The sequence below is a fragment of the Micromys minutus genome (assembly GCF_963924665.1).
Source record: "Micromys minutus genome assembly, chromosome: 15".
Classification (NCBI taxonomy): domain Eukaryota; kingdom Metazoa; phylum Chordata; class Mammalia; order Rodentia; family Muridae; genus Micromys; species Micromys minutus.
Window position 1 is genome coordinate 21,778,053 of NC_137984.1, and position 22,860 is coordinate 21,800,912.

The following is a 22,860-nucleotide window of genomic DNA, read 5'->3' on the forward strand; positions in this document are numbered from 1 at the left end:
TCTGTGTACATTTTGAGCATTTGAGTGGTACTGAATTTAAAAAGCATTGGTTGGCTGTTGTGATAAATAAAATTGTTGTAACCTTTTATCCTGCGCTAGTGCTGGCACCATTAGGCCACATGACACTGTGGGGTACCTTTATATCAGCGGCTCCACACTGTCCCCAAGTTCTCTCAGACCCAGGCGGTCCACGGGCCGCCATCTTCCAGCTGTCTCCCTGCCAGCCAGGATCTTAGCTCACATTCCCCACAGCCCGGAAAAATCATGACTTAATAATCATTAATTTATCAATTAGATTTATATCTTAAAGTCTCAATCCACAGTATATCCACACAATAAGCTTACAACCGTCTGACAAAGATGTAAATCGCCCACCAATAAAACAAATTGACCCAAGAAACCCTTAGAAATAATTATTTTTTCCTATCGCCAGTGAAGACCACCTGGATCTAGATCCTCCTCTGGCTCCATCTCCTTCGTAGACCTTTCCCCGCCCACTTTTCCTTCTCATCCAATGATAGGCTGGACCCTCCTTGTTGCATAACGACATCATCCTACAGTTGGCTAATTGTTTGGCACAGGAATTTCAACACAGGATAATACTTAGGCTATGTTATGGTAACTGCTCACTGCTCTTAGCCAGGTTGACAGAGAAACCTGCAAGTGGGGCAGAAAGCTAAGGCAAACATGCAGCCTGGCAAGGAAGGAGTGTGGGGGTTTACAGTTGAGGACAGGGGAGATATGTAGAGAGCAACTATAATTGTTAGAGATTGACATTGCATTTGTGCATAGAAGTACACAGAAGGCAAGACCTTACCCACTGAAGGATCCCGCTTGTAAAAGTGCAGATGAATTTGAAAGGAAAGAGCCAAGATACAATATACCACTGAAAGAGCTGTCTGTTCCTTGGTTGCCACCTGGACTTGTGTTTTTGTAGGCTCAGCCTTAAAAGTACACAGAAGTTGTTACAGCTTTTGCCCAAGGGTGCCAGGCCATATTTTGGGCTGGCTGCAGAACTTGGGAATGTTGGTCATATGGTCCTGATTTTGTAGGCATGCAGGGTGCCCAAGCAAAGGCTCATGGAAGTTTGGGTTGAGATTTCAAAAAGCTGCTGAGGCTTCACAGTGTGTGACAGGGACAGACTTCCCGAGGGAGGTCATTCCACAAAGTTGGGAAAGCATGGCTTTAGTTAGAGTGACACTCCGGGATGAGGGAGATCCTTAGGATGTTTGTGAGGAGATCTGTAGTTACAAACTTGTCCTGAGTTTCAGAAGAGCCTTTGAATTATTGAACAGTGTTAGGACTGTTCACAAAGACCATGGGGACTTTTAGAGATGAACTGAATGCATTTTGAAGTTTGAGATGAACATGAGAGTTCAGGGGCCAGGGCGGAATGTGCCGACTTAAAGTGCTGTGCTTATGTGTTAAGTTGACAAGACATAGGGTTGTGACAGTCAGTTTTCCTTGTCAGTTTGATTGAGGTTAGAATCACCATAGAAACACCTTTGGTTGTTCTATGAGGGTGTTTCTAGAAACTTGTAACTGAAGAGGGAAGACTGTCCCCAGTGTCTACAGTCCTTTGATTCTTCCTGACAAATAATAATTATTATATTTTTGCTTTTATGGAGTGAGAAAAACTGGAAACAGTCCATTTTATTTATATATATATATATATATATATATATATATATATATATATATTTATTTATTTATTATTTTTTTATTTTTTATTTATTTATTTATTTATTTATTTATTGATTTGGTTTTCAAGCCAAGTAGCCGTGGCTTTCTTGGAACTCAGATCTGTAGACTAGGAAGGCCTTGAACTCACAAAGCTCTGCCTGCCTCTGCCTCCTGTGCTCTGGGATTAAAGGCATAGAAGAGCATTCCCACCCGCACTTCAGCCCATTTTCTGCTCAATTCTTCTAGATTTCTTTCTCTATAGATAATGATAGCTAGGACCTTATTGAGATGTATATTTCAGGATTTAAAAAAAGCAGGTCTCCCAACCAGTCTGTCAGCACCTTGTTTCTTTCAGACACCTCTGTGATGGAGGGCTCGAAGAAACGTGACACCAGAGAGAGGACAAGGACAACACTGGTCATCTGTCCACTCTCTGTGCTGAGCAATTGGATTGTAAGTCCAAAGCCTTTCGGCCTAAATTGGGATATTACCATATTTGTCTGTAAGAATGTATTGTTATAAGTATGTGTGACATTCATTTAATATCTGTTAAGTGAGTTACATTTGTTGAATTGAAGTAAGTACTTGTTTTGAAGGCTTATATGATTAACTTGTTAATGCTGATATAAAGTTTGATCCATTTTTATTCCTCTGTGTAGGCTGACTACACAGCACACATAGTGTCTAGAGATGGAGCACGTGCTGTTCCTTGTCCAGAAACATTGATTTTCCTTTATCCTACCTCTTATCCTTCCATAAAGGCACATTATACTTTAGTTTGAGTAAAGTTGGTAAACTTGATATCCATCTACTCCCTATTAAAATATCTGTAATTTTCTTTTAGGACCAGTTTGGACAACATATAAAATCAGAAGTGCACTTGAATCTTTATGTTTATTATGGTCCTGACCGTATTAGAGATTCAGCCTGGCTTTCAAAACAGGATATTGTTTTAACTACTTACAATATTCTAACTCATGATTATGGAGTAAGTATGCATATACCTAGAGCCTTTAATTATTATTTTTCAATTGTGTGTGTGTGTGTGTGTGTGTGTGTATGTGTGTGTGTGTGGAGGGGTGAGTGCTAGTACCTTTGGAGGTCCCTATAGCTGGAATTACAGGTATTTGTGAGTCACATGAGGTGGGTACTGGGAAAAGGATTTCAGGCAAGAGCAGCAAGCATTCCTAGCCACCTAGTTATTCTCCAGCCTTGCCTAGAGATTGTTTAAAGTTGAATTTAATAGCTGTTTTTCCATGTTTCTAAGTTACTCTAATAAATTATTAAATTAATTCATAATGTATACTGTTGACTTTCTGACTTGGAAAATACTTAAGAATGTCTATAAGATTGCATGTTGCAAAGAAGAGCTTTGTACCTTCTTGAGATACTAATTTGGAAATGGTTTTCATTTAGAATGTTTTCCGTTAAAATTTTAAATTTATATTTTCTGTAGGGTTCATCAACAAATTTCTTCTTGATGTTCTGGAAAATTGTTTTTTGTTTGCTTAATGACTTGACTAGTGGTACAGCTTGAAAACAAACTTTTTGTTTATAGTAGTTATTAATTAGGTTCTTGGCTCTTTCATGAGTCTGTTAGTTTTCTTAACAGTAAGTTGTTTTGAAGATACTGTGGTTAAAATCTCAGTGTTCTAGAAAGAACATTACCATTTGTATGGAAGGAAGCAAGATTGTTACAGTGAGTTACTTTATAAAGGATGGCTTTTCTGTCAGGTTTCAGTCTGATGCAAAACGGTTCACTGACTCCAAATTGTGCATGACTCTGTCAGCTTCTTAGCTTGGAGGAGGACCTAGTGTTTCTTAGTGGCACCTTGTGCAACATATTTACTATCTTGTTTTCTTAGCTATAAGGTAGAGGTAATATCAAGGCTCAAGTGTTCACTAGTTAAGTCTTTGGAGTACTTAACAGTGCCGGGAACCTTGTAAGCGCTGGTAATAAAGATCAAACTCTTATTATTTAACAGCACTTACAGACTGTGTTATTTTACTGTGCTTTTTGAGTTCCTATGAAATCTCTTTTGCAGACTAAAGACGACAGTCCATTACATAGCATCAAGTGGTTACGGGTGATCCTGGATGAAGGACACGCCATACGAAATCCAAATGCTCAGCAGACAAAAGCTATACTTGAGTTAGAGGCAGAACGAAGATGGGTGCTGACAGGTAATTATAGCGTTCAGTCTTATTCTTTCTTATGTAAACTTGGGTGTCTGCTCATACATATGAAGCTGTGCTTGTGTGCGTGTGCATGCGAGCTCACATCCAAATGTGATATCAGTATCAGGTATCTTTTTGGATCATTCTTTACCTTCTCACCGAGGCAGGATCTCTGAGCTAGGTGAGCTGTCCAGCTGCCTTCTGCATTCCAAGCACTGGCATTACAGTCAGGCTATTGTACATATTCAGAATGTGTGTGGATTTTGCGGCTCCAACTTCAGTCCCTCATTGTGGCAAGCACTTTATCTGAACTAACTCCCAGCCATCATGTTTTTGGGGGAGGGATGTGGCTAGGTTATTTTTTATCTATCTATCATCTATCTATCTATCTATCTATCTATCTATCTATCTATCTATCTATCTATTTATTTATTTAATGTATATGACTACTCTGTTGCTGTCTTCACACACGAGAAGAGGGCATCAGATCCCATTGCATATAGTTGTGAGCCACCGTGTGGTTGCTGGGACCTCTGGAAGAGCAGTCAGTGTTCTTAACTGCTGAGCCATCTCTAGCCCTTTTTTGTTAGTTTTTAAATTAATGCCTAAACATTACACATATTAATAGACTTTAATGTGCTCTGAGAGCTCATTGTATCATTTTCAAATTAGGTAATTATATGTTTCCCCATTTGGTTTTGTACCAAAAGCATTCAAAATAATTTCTTGTAGCTTTTAGAATTTGTAGAGTACATTGCTTTCCTACAGTCATTTTACTGTGCAGTAAAAACAACAGAACTTTTCTTATCATGCCGTACCTTAGTAACGGTGGAACAATCTTACTCCCTTTTCCTCCTCCACTCCCTTTTAGTCTCTGGTGACCACCATTCTTTTGATTTCTAAGTAGAAATTGTGTGTGTGTGTGTGTGTGTGTGTGTGTGTGTGTGTGTGTGTGTATGTATGAATTTTACCGATTTTCATAGTAGTTTCCCAACTTCAGATTTTACATTTAAAATTTTAGTCCATTTTGAATTGGGTTTTATACCTAGCTTAGTGTCTTTGGTCTGCATGGATTTTTCCAGTTTCTCTATACAGTAATCGCGATTTGTCGTTTTATTAGTGTTGTGCCTAAGTACTTTGTTGAAGATAAGCTGGCTATAGTCACGGGTTTCTTAGTCTTTTCCATTTTGTTCCACTGACTTCTCTGTCTCTGACAATACTGTTCTTTTCAATACTTACGCTGATGTTATGGTTGAAGAAGACAAGTAATGTGATACTTCCTGCTTTGTTTTAACTTGATATTGAGCTGTTGTTTTACAAAGGGTTTTGTGATTCCATATGGATTTGTAACATCTTTTACATTATTCATCTAGTATGTGTGTGAAAATGTATACATGTGCCCCATAGCATATGTGTGGATGTAAGAGGACAACTTATACTTTTCCTCCTAACATATATAATCTGAATTTGGTCTTCAGGCTTCACAACAAGTGTCCTTACCCACTGAGCCAACTTGTCAGCCAAATAATTCTATATGAACTTTAATATAATTTTTTTTCTAGTTTTTTAGGAGTGCCAGTAGTATCTCGATAAGGATTGATTTTGATTTATAGATCATTTTTCACAGTATGGACATATCTTAAGGTTCTACTGCTTTGAACAGACACGATGACCAAGGAAACTCTTAGAAGGAGAACACTTAATTGGGGCTGGCTTACAGGTTCAGAGGTTCAGTCCACTGTTGTTGAGGAAGGAGCATAGCAGTGTCCAGGGATGCATGGTGCAGGAGGAGCTGAGAGTTCTTGTTCTGAAGACAAACAGGAGAATATTGCTGATTTCCAGGCAGTTAGCACGAGGATATTAAAGCCTACACCCACAGTGACTCACCTACTCCAACAAGGTTACACCTCCTAATAGTGCCACTCCCTGGGCCAAACATGTACAAACCATCACAGGATATTTTTACAGTATTTTTCCCCTTTACAGGAGTCTTTCATTGTATCTGTTTCTTTTAGTTAAACAAATGGCCATCTTTCTCCTAGAAATTGAAAAATATATTTTTCTATTTATTCCCTCATTATATATAACTTCAGGTTATCTAATCCATAATAACTGTTTTACATGTCATGTTGCTAAATTATTTTACAGACCATGAGGGAGTTATATTTCACTACTAAATATTAAGAACCTTCCTAAGATGTCTTAGTAAAATCTTGGAGTGGTTTCTCCCCAAGGCTAGACGGGTAGCAGGAACTAGATGGGCATCTGGAGCAGCTGCGGCTACTTCTTCCAGGGGCGCGGAGCCTTCATGCTGACCACCGAGCCGTTCAGTCAGGCTTCTTGTTGGTTTTGTTTGTTTGCTCTGTTTCTGTTTTGTTGTTGTTTTTTATGGTGGTTGTTTAATTTGATATTTTATACACTTGCTAAATAAGCCCAGTACCATTTCCAAGCATTATACTGCAAAGCTGGGAGTGATTCCCCCCCCCCCCCCCAATGGAGAAAAAGGTTGTTGTTTTTTTTCTCAACATATTGTGGTCATATTTCTCCAGCTCCTTCTAGTTCCTCTCTACCCCCCTGATTCTTTTGTTGTTGTTGCTGGTATTTTTCTCAGTTTCTTTCATTGATGTCTTAATAGTTCTCACTGTAAATATTCCTCACCTTGTTGTTAGGTTCCTGAGGTTACTGATGAATGCTACCGTCATCTGTCTTTATCTGGACATTTGAATAAATTTAAATTCAAAGTTGCCAGGTACAAAGTCAACACCCAAAATTCAGCACCACTTTTATATACCAAAGGTGACCACAGTTTTGTAAATAGAGCTACTATAATTATTTGTGTTCAAGTATAATCTCCATTGTTGACAATTTCCTGGCATGTGTTGCTTTACTGTGTCAGATTTTTCTGATACTATTGATGTTCAAATTAATGATTTACATAAAGAGATATACAAAATCTCTCAAGTGATCCTTGAACAGCCATCACTGCTAAGAAGGGATTTCTATTTCCTTGATTCTGTATTAGCTATTCTTTTAATCATCTAATTGTTGCCTAACCATAGAAGCAATAAATACACTCCATCTCGGCCTTTATATGACCACCCTTTTGCCTTTAAAAACTGAGAAATGGGAAGAAATCAAGACTGAAGAGGTGGCTCAGTGTGTCAAACATCTGCCATGTTAATTATATGGGAACCTTAGTTGGTGTGAGCCTAGTACAGTGTCCAGTTTCCATTGTCATTTGTCTCATTGGACAGGGTCAAGATTCTGGGGAAAGAACTATAACTCGGTGGTAGAGTTCTTGCCCAGCATGTGTGAGGCCTGGATCTGACTCCCTAGCACCAGAAGATCAGTTTAAGACTTACAATGGTTTGCTGTTCTGAATATTTGTTTTGTTTTAGGTACTCCCATTCAGAATTCCTTAAAGGACTTGTGGTCTCTTCTGTCCTTTTTAAAACTCAGACCATTTACTGATAGAGAATGGTGGCATAGAATAATACAGCGTCCTGTCATGACAGGAGATGAGGGAGGACTTCGGTAAGTAAGTTTATGAGGTGACCCATTAGTGACAATTTATGAAACCTAATTCCACTGTCTACTGTGTTCACGTAGCTTTAGTCTCCAAAGCATAAGACCCTCAGTGTCACTGACTGGAAACCTGGTGACTTGTGTGTGGGCATCCAAGCTTTCTGTTTGTGTACCTTTTCCGTATTTTAGCAAACCTGAAAGGAAAGGCAGAGCTTTACGCTCACTGCGTGAGGCTATTACCCCAAAGTAACAGATCCCACAGTGCTATGAAAAGCTATATCCTTTGATGATTCACTGTGCATTATATTTTGATAACTTATATATAACTTTTATAGAGGCATTTGATGGGATGGTACACAGACTACAGTGATCTTAGAGATTTTAATGAACATGGTTTGTTTTGGCTGGTACAGATAAAAGGTGAGAAAGGGGTGAGAACATCAGTGGGCTGCTGTGGTTCTAGAGCAGCTATTGTCTAAACAGGATTTGGGACTCTGCAGTGGGTCATACAGTCATTATGAAAGTGTCAGTCAGCACGGAAAAAGAAACAGAAACATAATAGAGATGAAAAAAAAAATCAGAGTCCGTTCTCCTGTGAAGATGGAAGATGTGTATGTACTGAAATACTTAACTTCTGTTATGGGTAGAAACAGTAAAATGTGCTTCCAACTGTGAGTTCAAGTGGAAATGATTTAAAATATAAGCCATTATCCTGGTTGTCAAAACTGGCCGCGTGATTGCTGAGAAGTATTTTTGCCCTATTTAGTCTATGTTAAAATTTGTTTATTTTATTATTATTGGAAATAATAACTGAGAAGCATCATTTAAAAATGTGTCTTTGAGGGGAAAAAATGGAAAGATTGTAGAGCCAAGAAAGTCATTTCATTCCCTATTCTGAGTTTACATGATTTTACTCTTCAGTCATTCATTAACTTACTTGATTTTCATATTATACCTTTACTTTTCATAGTATCTGGGATTTAAAAATAATCGATTATGTATTTACATCCCAAATGCTGCTTCCCCTCCTCCCGTTCCCCTCACAGGGTTCTTCTCCCCATTGCCCCTGCCCTTTGCCTTGGCTCGAAGGCCCTGAAGATGATAGCATGGGATTTTTCTTAACTCAGGAGAAGAGGATTACGTTAGTACAGAGGATAAGCTTTTTATTCTATTTAATAAAGTACCTTAAAGTTACTAAGCTGCTTAGTAAGAAGTTAGATACTGTGTATTGGGTAGTACAGTTGATAAAAAGGTATTTGAGAAATAAAAGTATCAATGTTGACAACAAAACCAGGAAAGCTTTGGAAAGTAAGTACACAATATAGAATAATTGGTATTTTGTTGAGATGTAATTTCATTACTTTTTTTGTAATAGTTCTTTATTTATAGAATATTCTTGTGACTATAAAAACCTAAATAAATTATTTTTAAAAAACTTTCAATTTAGTAAGATTATAAGTCAGTAAACTTTTGTTTTTTGTTTCTTATTGCTCAGAAATAGTTATATAATTACTTGTTTTACTTTGACTAGGCGTTTACAGTCTTTAATTAAAAATATCACACTTAGAAGAACAAAGACAAGCAAAATTAAAGGGAAACCTGTTTTGGAGTTACCAGAAAGGAAAGTATTTATTCAGCACATTACTTTGTCAGAAGAAGAGAGAAAGATTTATCAGTCTGTTAAAAATGAAGGCAAAGCTGCCATTGGAAGGTATGGAAAGAGAATGCTACTTTAAATGTTTTTGGGTTTTGTCTACGTTTTTTAGTTTGTTATTAACTGACTTACAGATTTTCAACATTTTAGGTGAAAGTCTAAAATATATTGCAAACTATTCTTTTGTGGCTTATACTTTAAGATTTTCTTTCCTTTTTTACACATAGTTGAAATGAATGAAATGAGTATAATTTATCAGCTAAGTAATTTCTTGGACCTGAGAAAATAAAAGTTTATTTAAAATATTGATTTCTGAGGTCAGAGGGCCTTGCTTACTTCCATTTCTGAGTATCATGTGAGGATAACACAGGGCATGGGACATGCATCCAACTTGGGCTTTTATATTTGTTTTCTCTTGGACATACTCTTGAATCACAATCTCTTAGTTTTTGTTTCTATAAATCAACTTTTCAGTGAAGTATTTCCTTACTACCTATAAAAACAGCTTTAGTATTTCCTGATTCTTTTCCTCTGCTTCTCCTGCCCTCATAAAACTTAATGGATTTAAATTTTCTGATTCCTTTTATTGAAAATATAAAACTCATTTTAGTCTACTGCATTTCAGTATATATGTATTTTAGCCACTTAGTAATCTTGGCTATAATAGTTTGAGAAGACATTTCACTTTACATCGCGAAGATTTCGGTCTTGGAAGTTTATATTTTTTTTCATCTCTCTTATCAAATCTGCTTTGTGCCTACCTTGTGAAAGTGTCTATTGTTATAAAGAGTCCCTAATTTACAACCCAGTTTTGTCTTTGTCTCTTTCTGATCTCTGTGGGCATTCACAGAAGATACGTTTTTGCTTGAACTGTGATTACTCGCCTTCTAGTTCTTAAGTCTTTTTAATTGTCATCATTTTCTGTTCTTAGATTTCTACATTTTCTTGTAAGTCAAGCTGACATATTTCTTACATGTTTCTAGTACTACACAGAATACCATCCTACTGTAAACATGTTTTTCAAAGATGGTTGTAACTTTGGTTTGTTTTCTACAAGTTTTCACCATCTTACTCTGTAGATACTCTGGCCTTACAGTTCACTGATGACATTCTCTAGTTCCTTTTTAAGTATTTGGGCATAGCATTGAGAGAAGAAACCAATGCTGAAAACTGGAGCCTAGAAGTCAGATTGCTGCTTTTTTTCTAAGCCTGACCTAGCGATTTGTAAGCCTTTGAAATATTTTAGAGGACTATCAGAGTTTGGATCTCTGGGCTAGAAAAGCCAGAAGCTAGAGCTTATTGAGCTATTCAGGTAGGCCTTTGGAAGAGAAGAATGTTGAAAGAAATGTGGACCGTGGAGGCTCAGTTCACGAGATTTCCAAGTTAGGTTGGTCACATCATGCGATGTCTTACTTGTTTCTGTTGCTGCAATGAAATCCTGTGACAAAAGCAATTTAAGGGAAAGGAGTTTGTTTACTTTGGCTGGAGGTTACTGCCTATCACCACAGTGGAGGTCACAGTGGCAGCAGCTTTGGGTAACTTGTCACATTGTATCTAGAGCCAGGAAGCAGTGTAGTGAGTGCTTGTCCTGAACTTTCTAGATCCCAGCCTAAGGAATGGCATCCAGCCACAATAGGCTTATCTTTTATGCACTTAACCTAATCAAGATAATCTTCACAGATATATCCAGAGGCTTGTCTCCTAGGTGATTCTAGGTTTCATCAACTTAACGATCGAGATTCACCATTACACTGGGCTAAGGGCTATATGTGCTGTGTTCTGTCAAAACCTGGCAACATTTTCCCATGTCCTGAGACAAAAAAAATGAATTAAAAGGCAATGGATTAACTTGTTTGACTAAGGAAATCTCTGTGTAGAATAGTTTACAGTTATCCAGGTCTATGGTGAAGAAGAGCAATAAATGGGTCAGAAAGATATTGAGAATTGTGTAATGTGGTGAGATAAAGAGCCCTGAGCAAGTTTAAAGTTTTAGACAAGGCTGATTAAATCATGTATAATTATTAAAGAATTTTAATCCCACTAAAGAGAGACCTCTTGTTCTGCATTAAAACAATTGGAAAGATACTGTAAGGGCAGGAACCCATCTATCCAATGATCTCTCTTAATGAAAGTCAATTCATTTAAGAGCCGATTCTGAATTCAGAGTGCCACTCGGGTCTTTCCCACATGGGAACACAGACGGAAGTGTTTCTCTGTTATCCTGGAAGGCACCCAGAAGCCAGTACAACGGGACTGAGCTACTTCTTAAGCTGGCAGCAGAATTTGGCAGACAGTGTTGTCAAGGCACTAATTTTGTAGCAAAAAAAGATACAGGAGTGAATGCTTCCAGGAGTCTTGTCCAAAGGCACTAGAAAGTCACGGAGGTCAGAACAACATGTAGCAGAATTAGATTCTCCACAAGGAGGCCTGAGAGACTACTGTGAAGGTACAAGTTAGAATGGGGATCCCAGAATGTTGGAGATGCCTGGACGGTGGGCTGTCACTTGAGAAAAGCATGGAATACAGAGCCCTCAAGCAATGTGTATTCCAGGAGGAAAGAAAAACTGTAGGGGCAGGGCCTGAGCCCTTTGAAGCTTAGATCATAAGCCCTGTGTGTCTGACTTGGAGCTGCAGGATTGGTTGTTTTGCCCTGCTGGTTTTGGTCCAGTTTTTCTATGCTATGCTACCATTCCTCCCTTGATAATGGCAATCATTAGTCCATGCTATTATATGTTTGATTAACTATTTTTTCATATTATAGGGGCTCATGGTTAAGATACTACTTGGATTTCAGAAGTGGCTCTACTTTTGAAGTGTTAGAACTACTGAGACTTTGGGGACTTTTGAAGTTAGATTGAATGTTGTCCTAGTCAGGGTTTCTGTTCCTACAGAAAACTTCATGACCAGGAAGCAAGTTGGGGAGGAAAGGGTTTATTCAGCCAGATTGCTGTTCATCACCAAAGGAAGTCAGGACTGGAACTCAAGCAGGTCAGGAAGCAGGAGCTGATGCAGAGGCCATGGAGGGATGTCACTTACTGGCTTGCTCCCCTAGCTTGTACAGCCTGCTTTCTTATAGAACCCAGGTCTACCAGCCCAGGGATGGCTCCACCCACAATGGGCTGGGTGTGTCCCCCCTCCCCCATCACTAGTTGAGAAAATGCCTTGCAGCTGGATCTCATGGAGGCATTTCCTCAACTGAAGTTTTTTTTTTCTATGATAACTCCGGCTTGTGGCAAGTTGACATAAAAACAGTCAGAACAGTATGTATTTTGCATTATGAGATAGCCATGATCCTGTAGAGACTCGGGGAAAAGATCATGGCTTAAAAATGGTGTATTTGTATAACGTGGTAGGAGGTGGACTTTGATGATCGATACAGTCTACTTGACAGAATCTAGAGTTACTTAGCAGACAAGTCTGAAGGGTTTTCTAGAGTGGGTTAACTGAAGAAAGAGGACCCACCCTCACTGTGGCAACACTATTCTATGGGTTGGGGTCCCAACTGAGATCAAAGGAAGAAAGCAAGTTGAATATCAGTGCTCCTCTCCCTGCTTCCTGATTGGATGCCTCCCGCCCTGGTGTCCTGTAACCCACATGGAAGCTTAGTGTTTATGCACAATAGAGGAAGTAATAGATCAAAAGAAAATTTACTTTTGCAGAGGTAGGCATAAAGGAAGAACGGGTTTTTGTTTGTTTGTTTGTTTGTTTGTGCTATAGGCTCTTGCCTTATTTCTTCTGTCTGTATCTTAGTATCTTTTCCAATTTTATTTATACTTTTAAATTTTTTCTTCTAAAGCTAGTCTCTATTTCATATTTATTTTTTCTTGTATTTTTATTATTTTTAACATTTTTATTGGATATTCTCTGTATTTTCCAGATGTTATCTCCTTTTCCCCAATCCCATCTCCCCTCTCCCTCTACTTGCCTCCATGAAGGTGCTCCCTGTCCCAACCACCCTCTCCCACCTCAGCACCTTGGCATTCTCCTCCACTAGGAAAACGAGTGGACCAAAGGCCTCTCTTCTCATTGATGACAGACAATGCCATCCTCTGCTGCATATGCACCTGGAGCCATGGGTTTCTCCATGTGAACTCATTGGTTGGTGTTTTAGTCCCTGGGAGCTGTGGTATGTTTGGTTAGTTGGTCATTTTTGGGAAGAACAGGTTTTAAAGTGGGATCAGAAGCTCAGCATTGGACATGCCATTTATGAAGTGTCCAGGAAAGATACCAGATTGTCTTTACCAGCTGGCTATGAAGGTATAGAATTCAGTGTTCTCAGTTTGATTCATAAGTTTCTCATTTGTGAGTGATGGAAGCCATGAGACTGAGTAAGGTCACCTGAGAGAGTGTTTAGGTTAAGCATAGGTCTATCCGAAAAGGTACTCCAAGTGGCTGGTAAAACAGTGGAAGCCGCTTGTCACCATGTCATTAAGCAATTTCTTAAAACAAAATGCTGAGTGCCAGTCAAATGCAGCCATGCCAGGGAGGGAATCCAGAGCTGATAAAGCTGTCTGATTTGTATTCTCATTTACCAATATTCCCTATTGGTATTCTCTTTAATAGGCAGTAGTCATTAATACTTAGTAAGCATTGATTGGGTATAATTGATCCAAATAGTTAATGTGCGAGTTAGTGGTGCTTTATTTAGTTAGTACAATAAACTCCCCTGCCCCCATTTTAGATCAGGAGGCTGAGGCACAGAAGACAGAATTGTTATTTGAATTCTAGCAGATTGGTTTTGGAACTCGGAAGTTTATCATGTGTATTATATTATGTTTCCTACTTCTTACTCTCTTGACTATCCAAAACATTGCCACTGTCACTAGTAGTAAAAAATGCTTATGAAGTCATCCAGTTAGTGTTGTACCAGGAGACTGGATTAAGACTGGATTGCATCGTCAGCTTGAAGTTTCAGATTGGATATGTAATCTTCAGTTTGCTCGCTTTTTTCTCTTGTACCGAATATTTCTTTGGAAGAGTATTAGTCAGTTTTGTCTTTCTGTAGCCAATTCTTGACTCAATTGAGAGCAGTGACTTGGAGAGAAAGCTTTTAGTTTGGCTTTCTGCTTCAGAGGTGTCAATCCATTATGGTGGGGACTACACAGGAAAACAACAATATGATAAAGGAGGCAAAGTTTCTAGAACCTCAGGTGTCATTCCTGCAGCTGGGGACCTGGAGTTTAGCACCTGAGCCAATGAAGAATGTTTCATAATACCAAGAAGCTCAACCTTTCATCCACACCCCCTGAAAAGTCCTGCAGTTTGACCAGGACCTTCCTGTTAAACTTCTGGAAAATATAGCACCATTTAAATCTTTAGATTCATGTATATGACCCTCCACCCAACAAAATGTACTGTTTTGTTCTATTTTCTTTCCATGTTTTTAAATGTCTTCCTACTGCTTTTTATTGGTATTGATTTATTTATAATCCTATAACTAATTTTTGTTTTCTTAGTCCCATTTTTCTTTCATATGGTTTTGTCAGTGTTTTTTTTTTTTTTTTTTTTTTTTGTGGTGGTTTGAATGAAAATGGTCCTCATAGGCTCACAGGAAGTGGTGCTTTGGGGAGGTTTGGCCTTACTGGAATTGGTGTGCCATTGTTAGAGGAAGTGTGTCACTGGGGTTGGGCTTTGAGGTTTCAGTCCAGTGTGGCACTTTCTTCTTGCTGTTTGCCAATCTGGATGGAGAGCTCTGAGCGACCTCAACAACACTGTCCACTTCCCGCTTTGATGACAATAGGCTGAACCTCTCAACTCTAAGCCAGCCCCAATTACAGCATTCTTTGATAAGAGCTGTCCTGGTCATGTGTCTCTTCAGTAGAACACTGCCTGACACATAGTGTGACTCTTTTTTTCTCTCATGGTTTCCCTTTCTTTGTTACACTCAGGTTTGGCTTTGATTGAATAAGTCTCTTAGTCTTTGCCATGAATTCTTACTGTTTAGTGGGGGTTGTTTCATTGAGTAATGTTAAGTTGTGGAAGTGCTCACAGTCATAATTTTTATGTGTTCTGTGGTAACTTTTCTGGTGGGTTTTCTTTCACTGCCTTCTTTGCTCTTTGGTTTTTCAAAAATTGACTATTTTGAGTTCTTTCTGGACTAGCTGTTTGTCCAGAGTCCCATGCCATGAAGAAATACTCATTTTTTAAAAAATTATTTGTAGGAGTCAGGTTACATGTAAATTCTTCTAGGTTTTATTGGTGTTTATATAACAGAGATCAGAAACATAATTACTGTGCCACAATACTCCCCCTTCTGTGTGTGTGTGTGTGTACGTGTGTACATTGGACTTGAAAATTGAAGTCATCATGCATACACCCCATTTCTGTTTTTACATAAGAAATTCGATTTTTCCTTTCAGTACAAATGTACCACTTATTTTGAAGAACCAGCTGATGTCTGTAGGTCATGCATATTGGCATGTTCTTAGCTGACCGTTTTTCTTGGTTTCATTAAAGATGAAGATGCTTTTGTTTTTATTCTTGTTTAGAGATGCTCATTATGTTTGGCATTTTATCCCCTAGGTATTTCACTGAAGGGACTGTCCTTGCACACTATGCAGATGTCTTGGGTCTTCTGCTTAGACTGCGGCAGATTTGTTGTCATACCCATCTTCTTACAAACGAAATGTCTTCAAGTGGCTCCTCCAGTAAGGAACTGGGATTACTCCATACCATTGTATTTGCTAAATATTTCAGTTAGCAGGATGGGTTTTTATACGACTTGCATCGGGTCTGTTACTTTGCTATATAGGTAGGTCCCTTGTGTGGGAGATCAGAGGATAAGTTGCGAGAGTCAGTTCTCTCTGTACCATGCTCATTCTGGGGACTGGATTCCTGCTGTCAGGCATGGACGCAGGTGTCTGTACTTGCTGAGCCATCTTGCTGACTCTGAGGATTTTTTATGAATGAAATGGAAGTATGATGTCAACACAGAAGAACATTCAAACTGGTTCTTTCTTGTATGCTTGCTAGGGTGGCAGATGTTATTTAAATGAGATGTCCATTGTCCTTTCAGAGTTTTTTCTTAGAATTCAAAATTCATGGCATGCTTTTGGCAAATGCCAGAATAAAGATGAAAGGCAATTAAGCAAAGTGTTCTTGTATAAGGTAAACTATTCTAGCCACATTACGGAGTTTGTTCTGAAACTGATTTTTGAGTGTCTTTTTTCCCTAGGAAGCGATCCACCTGAAGAACTGAGGAAGATGTTAGTAAGGAAGATGCAGTTAATTCTGAGCTCTGGTTCAGATGAAGAATGTTCTATTTGCCTGGACTCATTAAGATTTCCTGTGATAACACGTTGTGCACATGTGTTTTGTAAACCTTGCATTTGCCAGGTCATTCAGCGTGAACAGGTTAGTTTGTTGCTCAGTATGAAGTCAGTGTTGGATGGAGTAATTTGCCTTTCTTTGGTATAATAAAAACCCAACCAAGCTTTAGAGATGATAAGGTGTTCCACTCTTGAATTTAATAACGCACCTTTTATGGTTAATTATTTCAGCATTGTAATAGGTGATGTACTTATAAGTTAAGTGGCATTACTTTTTGGAGACATTATGTTTTAGTCAGTAATTGTAGTTTTAAATTTCAGATCCCTGTGTTCAGTTAAATACAAATTTTATAGTAACTATGTTTTTTTAAAAAGCAAAAAAGCAACATGTTTGATTTAGTCTAATACATTTAAAGCACTTATGAATATTTAGCTTTTTTTCCCTTTAAACTAAGTTTAAAAATCTGATGGTTTTGAACTTTTATCACCCCAATCTGGCTCCGCTGTGTCTCAGGGATCTCTCTGACACATACAGCTCTTCACTGTGTTCAGTGAGGCAGGATAAACGATGGCTAGATTCTTGTGTGGAAAATGTTTGAAGTTAAATAATATTTTAAACAATCTTTCAGCTAATGCAAACAAATTCGAAATATTTTTAAATGTTATATAATATACATGTGGGAAAATTACACTCACAGACTTGATTATGAAGTCAATATAGCTGTGTGAACTACTATCCTAATCCATTCCTCGTCACAATCATCTACCTTTCCCTTCTGAGAGGTGGTTCTTTGTATAGATGTTTAATGTAGTTTTAATTTTACAGTCTTTTCCTTGCAGGGGTGTTGAGTATCTAGTTAAGATACAAGCTCACTTTATTAGATCTTGCTTTGAATGAGCTTGTCGTATTGGAGAGGTGAGGACTTCTCATGCTGTTACAAGCTTTATAAACTACATGTTTTAGAAAACCTGGAGGCTCTTAACTGTCCTCATGCTGCATCCCTTTAATTCAGTCCCCATGCTGTGGTGACCCCAACCATAAAGTTGTTTTGCAGCTATTTCATAACTGCAGTTTTGCTGTTACGAATATTAATGTGAATTTCTGATATGTAACCCGCAAGGGGTTGTGATCCACAAGGTGAGAACATTAAGAACTTTGTTTTTCCTTTTCTAGTGTTCAATACAATAATTTTACTGTATTATAGTTAAGTGTAAGAAATTGTCACATTTTACTTAGTAGCAGATGATACTCAGTGCTCCTAAGCTTCTGCATTTAGTCAGGATTACACTGTTTTGCTCTGTCTTTTACAACATATTGTAAACGTGTCTCTTACAACATGAGGACATGTTTATATTTTTGTAGTTCAGGTACAGGTTGATCCCAAGTAAATGAATCTGACAAAAATCTTGAATAAAGGAGCGTAGAACTTTCTACACGTGGTAAATTTATATTTCTGTTACATGAATGATGCTCATTCTTTGTTCTTTTTTATATAGCCACATGCAAAGTGTCCTTTATGCAGGAATAGTATACATGGAGATAATTTATTAGAATGTCCTCCAGAAGAATTGTCATGTGACAGTGACAAAAAGTCCAGCATGGAATGGACGTCCAGTTCAAAGGTAAAGTCCACATGTGTAAATAGTCTAATGTCATAATAAAACAGTAATTCCAAGTCTGCTTTTAATCCTGTCTTTTCATATTTCTTTAGTTGTACTGGCTTTTGTTTATATTTGGTGTTGAGTTTCAGTTGGAAAAGTATTTGAGTTATTATGGTGTCTTCAGTCTTTTTCTTTTGGCTTTTAGTTAAATTATACAAAAACACTCCCAGTAAAAAAATAATGTTGGAGATTTGTTCAATGAATCCTTCATTATGTGAACCCTATTAAAATTAGTTTGTAAAAACAAGTTGTGAAAAACTAGAGTGTCTGGACTTAGCTTACCACTTGAGATGGTTACAATATTTTCTTTTTTCAGATTGATGCTCTAATGCATGCTTTGATTGAATTACGGAAGAAGAACCCCAACATAAAAAGTTTAGTTGTTTCTCAGTTTACCACATTCCTGTCTTTAATAGAAGCACCACTTAAGTAAGTTTAACAAGCACTTTTACTTCACCTAGGAGGGTTTTGTCCATGTGTGTTTGATAGCCCACTCCTCGAAAATGTTTTAATGTTTTACCAGGTTTTGTCCTTTAATCTTATTTAAAATGATATTTAGTGTAACAACAGAACTTCTGAGCATAAGGTTTTAAAATTAAGTCTAAATTAGTCAGGAAACAATTGAGGCAGTGCCTGACAGATGGCTAGCTGCTCAGTAGGCATTTATTTGCTTTATCGAGAAATGAGTTATTGAATGAATGTTAGCTCACTCAGAAGCTGTTTACTTAGCTTGTGCAAGGCCTTGGGTTTGACTGATCTGTACGTATTACCACAGGAATACATCATGAATGAGTTTGTTTTAACTAATATTTGTTAACTATTTAATATTTCTCATCATATATTATGTTTTCTTTTTCCAATTAGAGCCTCAGGATTTGTGTTTACTCGCTTAGATGGTTCTATGGCTCAAAAGAAAAGAGTTGAATCAATTCAGTGTTTTCAAAGCACAGAAGCAGGGTCACCCACTATAATGCTGCTGTCCTTAAAAGCAGGTGGAGTTGGCTTGAATCTCTGTGCAGCTTCTCGAGTGTTCTTAATGGATCCAGTAAGTACTTGTATAGATTTTTCAAAATATTATTACAAAAAAAAAAAAAAAAACCCAAAACAGAACAGGAAAAGAAACAACCTTTTTACTTACAATTAATTGTGAAAAGGTATCATTATCCTCATTATCCTTATGTGCAGAACAGCTACACAGAAAAGTAAAGAGTGCTCACACAATCACACAGTCATCTGTAAAACTTGTGAGGCTCTGTGTTAAGTAGGGCTCTGCGCATTTCACCTCGTCTGAATACATAAAACATGCCGATCGTAATGCTTTTGAGATTCAGTGAGCTGCACAAATCAGTGAGATCTCACTTTGCATTGTGTGATCAAGGCATCGGGAATCTGACTAGAAATCAGATGCTGGCTCTTGTGCCTCTAATATGCCTAAATATTAGGTCAAATGCAGTTTTAAACCTCTCTTGAAATGTAGAAGTTCCTGGAGGACACCTACAAAGTACATTTTAGATACGCATTCTAGTTGATTTAGGTTCAGCTGTCCACGAACATATTCTGGGTAAGGTTCCCTGGCTGATAACATACACTCAATGTGGTTGTCTAATAGAAGCCCTAGAGATAATTTGGATTTCTGGTAGGTGTACTAGATATATATTGTTAGCTTATCATTCCTATATAAAGTAGAAGAATAGAAAATTTGATTTTATCTATTGCTACCACAATTTTAAGATGTCTGTGAAATACAAGTTATTCATAAGATTTTTAGAAAACCGTAAGCCGATATAGCCTGAAGTCCGTCTCCTATACTAGAAAATGCACAGTTTAAGTTACCAGCAAATGACTAGCAGAAGTATTCCTCTCCTTAGACCTCTCCTTAGAAGACATGGCAGCTTAAGGATGACTGCTATTATAAATCACATCTGCATATGAATTATAATTGCTTCTATTTCACTCACACTTGCTGCGTAACTGTTTTTAGGTTTTGTGTGTGTGTGTGTGTGTGTGTGTGTGTGTGTACACTCACATGTATATGTGAATGTGTGTACTGTACAAGCGAATATGTAGACCAGGAAAGGACGCTGGCTGACTTTCTCTGTTGCTCTCCATGTTAAGCCATCAAGACTGGCTCTGTTAATTGAGCCCAGAACTTGCCATTTTGGCCCGGCTTGCCAGCCAGCTGCTTCTAGAACCCACTTATCTCAGCCCCAACACCAGTATAAGCAAATATTGCCAGGTTTTCTGCACTTCGTGGGGATTTCCAACCCAGGTCTTCATGTTTCCGCAGCCAATTCTCATTCCACTGAGCCACCTCTAGCTCTTGCTTTCATTTCTAAGAATCTTCAAATGTAACTTTTCTTGTAACGTTTATTATTTGCGTTTATGTGTGCGCATCTGCAGTGTGCACAGGAGATGCCCGAGGAATCCAGGCAGAGAGCTTCAGGCACCCTAAAGCTAGTGTTAACCCTGGTGGTTGTGAAATGCCTGAATGGGGTGCTGAGAACTGAATTCTAATCCTCTGAAAGAGCAGCAAGCACTTTAGCCGTCGGGCATCTCGACAGCCTACAAACTTAATCTTTTATTTTGAGATGGCATGGAACTTGCTGTATGAGACTTGAACTCAGAGATCTGCCTGCCACTCACTGCCTGTGGGTCCTGGGATCAAAGGTGTGCGCCACCTTGATAGCTGTTACAGGTTTTAAATTTTGTTTTAGCTTTTTGAGATCATAATATGAAAAAAAACCATGTCATGTACCCGACTTTCTTTTAAAATCATGAACTTTTAATTATTGTCACGTCGCTCCTGCCACACCTGTCAGGCTTTTGGTGGGCACAGGTTGAACATGCCTGTCTGAGATGCCCTGAATCTTGGATCTGTTTGTGTACTGTCACAAACTTCAGCAAGTTTTGGACATTTGGCTATGCACTATAGATCCATTCAAATATTCCAGAATCTGAAAATTTAAACTTCAAAACACACAGGTCTGAAACATCTTAGATAAGATTCCCAGCCACTGTTGAAGTGTGTGGGGAAAGGCTGGCTGTCTTCAGACATGCTGGGCTGGAGGACTAGTGCGGAAGGCCTGCGGCGAGCAGTAGTAACTCAGTCATGTTCTCCTTAGGCCTGGAACCCTGCTGCAGAGGACCAGTGCTTTGACCGTTGCCACCGACTGGGCCAGAAACAAGACGTTATCATCACAAAAGTGAGTTTTCAGAGTTACTTAAGATCACATTTGCTCTTTAAAAGTAACGCAGGCACTATCTGAACACATCACGGCCGTGATTAAAGTTGAATGTATAAAGAATGTAGAACTCATTTTGTCGTCTTTGTAGTTTCAAACATTTTCAGAGATTTTTTTCCCCCTCTGTAGTTAACATTTGTTCTTTTTCATGTATGTATCTCAACATAAAAAATTTGAAAGAAAGTGGGATCATATTTATTATTTCATAATATATTCCTTTCCCTTAAACATGCATTGAAGATTTACCATCTGTATCCATTTAGATCAACACTTTCTTACCATGGTAGAACCATCTCAGCCATTATTTTAAACACAAAGTTCATTTACATCAGGGATATGCAGGGTGTGAGGACGCCATCACTATCCATGAGCAGAATGTCCTTGTCATCCTAACAGAGTCCTGCACTTACCCTTTACTCCCGTGGAGCCCCATTGCTCTCTGCCCCCAGCACTCACAGCCAGAGTCTGTAAGTCTCAGTCCTCATTGGCACCTGCACAGGGATCCATCGTGGCTTAAGTAGCTGCCTTGTAATAAACAGTGTTGCCATAAAAGTTGTACACGTACACCAGTGTCTCCTCAGGGTAGCGTCACGGAACTAGACTTGGGGACTTGGAATTGTTATTAACTAACAATAGACTTTCTAGCCTATAGAAGGCCTCCGGTTTGATCGCTAGCATTATAAAACAAAGCAAACAGTAAGTTTGTGGCGTCTGCAGTGGTGTGAATCTGTATGATCGTAAGTGAGTGGGCGTGCTCTAATGTGCATTTACCCTAAACATTGGCCTTAAACATGTTTCATGTGGCTGCTGCTTGTGGTTCTAATGTTCTTCCGTGAACTACTTGTTCATTTCTTTGCTTTTGCTTGTAGTACAAACACAGTTTTAGAGTATCAAGGACTTCTCCTTTTCATTATGATTTCAGTACTATTTTTTAGAAAATGGTTTATCCCCAGCTCTCATCTGTAAACTTTCCGAGCCTTTTTGTCAAGAGAAGGTTTTAAAGTTCTATGATTTCAAATGTGTTCTATTTTTACTTAGATGTGTGGTTTTAAGGCCTTTTATTTTGTCTGTAATTACAGAGCAGTGAGCATTACGAGCACCCTTTACCTTATGTCAAAGCATTCTTTGTTTATATTAGTTTTTAATGTCTTAGTACTTGTGGCCTTATTTGCATTTTAAAAAAGGTCAGTCTGTATTTATGATTCTTCTGGAAGATACTGTACTTTGTGAAATGTTGCTATGTTTATTTTTTTTCCAATGAAGACTCTATTGCTCCTTTTGTGTTTTTGGAGTTTGTGTTGCTTTGAAAAAGTCCATAGTCTTTTCTTCTAGTAGCAAATACTAGTTAAGGCTCTGTCTCTACTCCACTCACCTGTTCTTTTTCCTTGATGCCTTCCTGTTCTCAGAATAATACTATAATCATAATTTTTTTTTTACAAAGTATGTTTTTGTTGGGAGCTGAAGACATGGCTCAGCAGTTAAGAGTACTGCCAGCTCTTCTAGAAAACCAAAGCCTAGCTCACATCACCCAGGTCAGGCAGCCTCACCTGTAACTCCAGCTCCGGAGGGTCATCTAACACCCTCTTCTGGCCCTCGTCTTACAGACACACGCACACACACACGTAAAAATAACTTCAGAAAAAGATTA

General features: G+C 38.3%; 1 protein-coding gene across 2 annotated transcripts in view; it reads left to right on the forward strand.

Annotated features, from left to right (window-relative positions):
* Positions 1 to 22,860, forward strand: part of HLTF (helicase like transcription factor) — a 52,465-nt gene that overhangs the window by 24,387 nt on the left and 5,218 nt on the right. For both annotated transcript variants that reach the window (XM_080929239.1, XM_080929240.1), the window contains exons 14-24: positions 2,039 to 2,136; positions 2,528 to 2,671; positions 3,729 to 3,867; positions 7,260 to 7,395; positions 8,918 to 9,097; positions 15,563 to 15,687; positions 16,215 to 16,393; positions 17,806 to 17,931; positions 18,287 to 18,399; positions 18,835 to 19,015; positions 21,093 to 21,173. In XM_080929239.1, the coding sequence (XP_080785365.1) occupies positions 2,039 to 2,136; positions 2,528 to 2,671; positions 3,729 to 3,867; positions 7,260 to 7,395; positions 8,918 to 9,097; positions 15,563 to 15,687; positions 16,215 to 16,393; positions 17,806 to 17,931; positions 18,287 to 18,399; positions 18,835 to 19,015; positions 21,093 to 21,173 (1,502 nt within the window). The remainder of the gene's footprint in view (positions 1 to 2,038; positions 2,137 to 2,527; positions 2,672 to 3,728; positions 3,868 to 7,259; positions 7,396 to 8,917; positions 9,098 to 15,562; positions 15,688 to 16,214; positions 16,394 to 17,805; positions 17,932 to 18,286; positions 18,400 to 18,834; positions 19,016 to 21,092; positions 21,174 to 22,860) is intronic.